The sequence below is a fragment of the Sander lucioperca genome, chromosome 22, assembly GCF_008315115.2.
Source record: "Sander lucioperca isolate FBNREF2018 chromosome 22, SLUC_FBN_1.2, whole genome shotgun sequence".
NCBI lineage: Eukaryota > Metazoa > Chordata > Actinopteri > Perciformes > Percidae > Sander > Sander lucioperca.
This window is the reverse complement of record NC_050194.1, coordinates 4,173,209-4,178,208: the sequence shown is the minus strand read 5'-3', so window position 1 is coordinate 4,178,208 and position 5,000 is coordinate 4,173,209. Positions and strand designations below refer to the sequence as shown.

The window sequence follows — 5,000 nt, the reverse complement described above, 5'->3', positions numbered from 1 at the left end:
TGTGTGTGTGTGTTACCTGATTGTGTGTGTGTGTGTGTGTGTGTGTGTGTGTTAACTGATTGTGTGTGTGTGTGTGTGTGTGTGTGTTACCTGATTGTGTGTGTGTGTGTGTGTGTGTGTGTGTTACCTGATTGTGTGTGTGTGTGTGTGTGTGTTACCTGATTGTGTGTGTGTTAACTGAGTGTGTGTGTGTGTGTGTGTGTGTGTGTGTGTGTGTTACCTGATTGTGTGTGTGTGTGTGTGTGTGTGTGTTACCTGATTGTGTGTGTGTGTGTTACCTGATTGTGTGTGTGTGTGTGTGTGTGTGTGTGTGTGTTACCTGATTGTGTGTGTGTTAACTGATTGTGTGTGTGTGTGTGTGTGTGTGTGTGTGTGTGTGTGTGTGTGTGTGTGTGTGTGTGTGTTACCTGATTGTGTGTGTGTGTGTGTGTGTGTGTGTGTTACCTGATTGTGTGTGTGTGTGTGTGTGTGTCCAGGTCTCTGGAGGTGTGTCCTGGTGATCACACCAACATGGAGTACACCAAGCAGCTGCTGCTCAGCTGTCTGCTCAACGTCCTGCACAAGCTGAGTCCAGACGGCAGCGCCGTGGCAACCGGTACGTCCTCACACGGAGACCGCAAACGTCGGTTCTCTCTTTCTCTCGTTCTCTTTTTCTCTTTTTCTCTTTCTCTCTCTCTTTCTCTCTTACTCTCTCTCTCCGGGACCTCCCTAGATAGTTGGAGATATATATTTAAATCTTGCATAGGGCACCACATTGGTTGGGGCCGACTCTGAGTGTATGGTATACATATATACATATACATATATACATATATATATGTATATATAATATACATATATATATGTATGTATGTATATATGTATGTATATGTAAGTGGGACTCTGTGCTCTGTGATTGGTCGGCAGACGTGCTGGATGAGGAGAAGTTCAGCGTGGAGCTGGTGGTTCAGGTCATCAGAGCGTCCGACATGCCGCAGACGCATCACCACGCTCTGCTGCTGCTCGGCGCCGCCGCCGCCATCTTCCCCGTGAGTGGCTCATACCGTCTTTCTGCAGATTTTCCACAAATTTCCTGCACATTTAGAGAAAGTTGCTCAATCAGCAACACTGTCCTCAACATTACTGCTGCAGCTTCCTGAGAGACAGTGTGTGTGTGTGTGATAATGTGTGATAATGTGTGTGTGTGATAATGTGTGATAATGTGTGTGTGTGTGTGTGTGTGTGAGTGATAATTTGTGTGTGTGTGTGAGTGATAATTTGTGTGTGTGAGTGATAATTTGTGTGTGTGTGAGTGATAATTTGTGTGTGTGTGAGTGATAATTTGTGTGTGTGTGTGTGTGTGATAATGTGTGTGTGTGTGTGTGTGTGTGTGTGTGTGATAATTTGTGTGTGTGTGTGAGTGATAATTTGTGTGTGTGTGTGTGTGATAATGTGTGTGTGTGTGTGTGTGTGTGTGTGTGTGATGATTTGTGTGTGTGTGTGTGTGTGTGATAATGTGTGTGTGTGTGTGTGTGTGTGATAATGTGTGTGTGATAATGTGTGTGTAATAATGTGTGTGTGATATTGTGTGATAATGTGTGTGTGTGTGTGTGTGTGTGTGTAATAATGTGTGTGTGATAATGTGTGTGATATTGTGTGATAATGTGTGTGTGTGTGTGATAATGTGTGTGTGTGTGTGTGTGTGTGTGTGTGATAATGTGTGTGTGTGTGTGTGTGTGTGATAATGTGTGTGTGATAATGTGTGTGTGTGTGTGTGTGTGTGTGTGTGATAATGTGTGTGTGTGTGTGTGTAATAATGTGTGTGTGTGTGATATTGTGTCTTCCAGGAGAAAGTTCTTCACAACATCATGCCGATCTTCACCTTCATGGGCGCCAACATCATGCGTCTGGACGACGCCTACAGCTTCCGGGTCATCGACCGGACCGTGCAGATGGTCATTCCTGCTCTGATCCAGGTAACCCATGACTACTGGCTCTCACCCAGGTAACTCATGACTACAGGCTCTCACCCAGGTAACTCATGACTACAGCCTCTCACCCAGGTAACCCATGACTACAGGCTCTCACCCAGGTAACTCATGACTACAGGCTCTCACCCAGGTAACCCATGACTACAGGCTCTCACCCAGGTAACTCATGACTACAGGCTCTCACCCAGGTAACCCATGACTACAGGCTCTCACCCAGGTAACCCATGACTACAGGCTCTCACCCAGGTAACCCATGACTACAGGCTCTCACCCAGGTAACCCATGACTACAGGCTCTCACCCAGGTAACTCATGACTACAGGCTCTCACCCAGGTAACCCATGACTACAGGCTCTCACCCAGGTAACCCATGACTACAGGCTCTCACCCAGGTAACCCATGACTACAGGCTCTCACCCAGGTAACCCATGACTACAGGCTCTCACCCAGGTAACTCATGACTACAGGCTCTCACCCAGGTAACCCATGACTACAGGCTCTCACCCAGGTAACCCATGACTACAGGCTCTCACCCAGGTAACCCATGACTACAGGCTCTCACCCAGGTAACCCATGACTACAGGCTCTCACCCAGGTAACTCATGACTACAGGCTCTCACCCAGGTAACCCATGACTACAGGCTCTCACCCAGGTAACCCATGACTACAGGCTCTCACCCAGGTAACTCATGACTACAGGCTCTCACCCAGGTAACTCATGACTACAGGCTCTCACCCAGGTAACTCATGACTACAGGCTCTCACCCAGGTAACCCATGACTACAGGCTCTCACCCAGGTAACTCATGACTACAGGCTCTCACCCAGGTAACTCATGACTACAGGCTCTCACCCAGGTAACTCATGACTACAGGCTCTCACCCCATCTCTCTCTCTCTCCCTCTCTCTCCCCCTCTCTATCTCTCCCTCCCTCTTTCTCTCCCTCTCTCTCTCTCTCTCCCTCTCTCTCTCCCTCTCTCTGTCTCCCTCTCTCTCTCTTCCTCTCTCTCGCTCTCTCTCTCTCTCTCCCTCTGTCTTTCTCTCTCTCTCCCCCTCTCTCTCCCGCTCTCTATCTCTCCCTCCCTCTTTCTCTCCCTCTCTCTCTCTCTCTCTCTCTCTCTCTCTCTCTCTCTCTCTCCCTCTCTCTCTCTCCCTCTCTCTGTCTCCCTCTCTCTCTCTCCCTCTCTCTCTCTCCCTCTCTCTCTCTTTCTCTTCCTCCCTCCCTCCCTCCCTCCCTCTCTCTGTCTCCCTCTCTCCCTCTCTCTCTCTCCCTCTCTCTCGCTCTCTCTCTTCCTCTCTCTCTCTTTCTCTTCCTCCCTCCCTCCCTCCCTCCCTCTCTCTCAGGCCCAGCAGCTGTCTGACGGTAGTGCTTCGTCTCCCCTTGTTGCCGTGGTGACGCGGATCATGCACGTGTTTGCCGACGCTCTCCCCCACGTACCGGAGCACCGGCGGCTGCCCATCCTCCGTCAGCTGGTGACCACGCTGGGTCCCGCCCACTTCCTCTGGGTTCTGATGCTGCTGCTGTTCAAGCTGCACGCCACTCAGAGCGCCGCACAGAGCGCCGCCAGTGACAAGGCAAGGCATTGTGGGAGTCGTAGTCTGAAACGTATACGTATAAGTGCTGTGTTTGCAACTGAAGGCTCAGATTATTATTCTATGTGTCTGACAACATTATGTAAAGGAAAAACCTCTTTAAGACCTTTCTGTTTAACCAGAACTGTTTCTGAGGTCACCATCACCAAACTACACCAGACTCCATGTAAATAATCAGTACTTTTAGTGTGTATAGAGCCAGCATATCTCCACCAGACTCCATGTAAATAATCAGGACTTTTAGTGTGTATAGAGCCAGCATATCTCCACCAGACTCCATGTAAATAATCACTACTTTTAGCGTGTATAGAGCCAGCATATCTCCACCAGACTCCATGTAAATAATCAGGACTTTTAGTGTGTATAGAGCCAGCATATCTCCACCAGACTCCATGTAAATAATCACTACTTTTAGCGTGTATAGAGCCAGCATATCTCCACCAGACTCCACGTAAATAATCACTACTTTTAGCGTGTATAGAGCCAGCATATCTCCATCAGACTCCATGTAAATAATCACTACTTTTAGCGTGTATAGAGCCAGCATATCTCCACCAGACTCCATGTAAATAATCAGTACTTTTAGCGTGTATAGAGCCAGCATATCTCCACCAGACTCCATGTAAATAATCACTACTTTTAGCATGTATAGAGCCAGCATATTTCCACATGTAAATGGGTGAATTAAGGGTTTATTTCAACCAAACCAGAGTGGTGATTGTTGGAACAGTGGAAAGATGAACCAAGACGGCTTTTGATAGTTTTATTTAGTTTCTGTTCACTCTGAATGAAGTGTGTTTTACGATGATAAAAGTACTGATTATTTACATGGAGTCTGGTGGGTTTGGTGATGGTGATTTTGGGGCTGTTTCATGTTAAACAAAAAGGATCTTACTCTTTAACTAAAAGGTGTGTGTGTGTGTGTGTGTGTGTGTGTTTTTAGGATGAAGCTCTGGAGAAAGACGTGGACTTCTGGATTTCTCTCTGCTGTGAGTTCTCGGTAAACGATCAGCTGACCTCCATCATCAACATCCTCAACTTCCTCCTGCAGCTGCCGGACGACAGCGACGATGGTGAGAACACACACACACACACACACACACACACACAGACACACACACACACACACACACACACACATCACACACACAGACACACACACAGACAGACAGACACAGAGAGACACACACAGTCAGATATACCCAGAGACTTTACTGTTACTCAGAGAGTTGAATTATTTGTGTGTGTGTGTGTGTGTGTGTGTGTGTGTGTGTGCAGCTCCCGTGCAGCGCTCCGTGGGCCGCCGTGGAGCCCCAAAGAGGAAGAAGAGTCCGGAGGAGGAAGTGCTGGACCTGATCTTCAGTCCGGAGGCTCACAGCAGCAAAGAGCTGAGACACTTCAAGTTCCTCTCGGTCTGCTTCATGGCCCAGCTGCTCGGA

General features: G+C 48.1%; 1 protein-coding gene across 3 annotated transcripts in view; it reads left to right on the top strand.

Annotated features, from left to right (window-relative positions):
• The window catches only part of heatr1 (HEAT repeat containing 1), a 49,730-nt gene that overhangs the window by 29,584 nt on the left and 15,146 nt on the right, over positions 1–5,000 (top strand). For all 3 annotated transcript variants that reach the window (XM_035997237.1, XM_035997238.1, XM_035997236.1), the window contains exons 27-32: positions 477–595; positions 907–1,028; positions 1,827–1,955; positions 3,313–3,543; positions 4,505–4,634; positions 4,840–5,000. The exon at positions 4,840–5,000 is cut by the window's right edge and continues 21 nt beyond it. In XM_035997237.1, coding sequence (XP_035853130.1) covers positions 477–595; positions 907–1,028; positions 1,827–1,955; positions 3,313–3,543; positions 4,505–4,634; positions 4,840–5,000 — 892 coding nt within the window. The remainder of the gene's footprint in view (positions 1–476; positions 596–906; positions 1,029–1,826; positions 1,956–3,312; positions 3,544–4,504; positions 4,635–4,839) is intronic.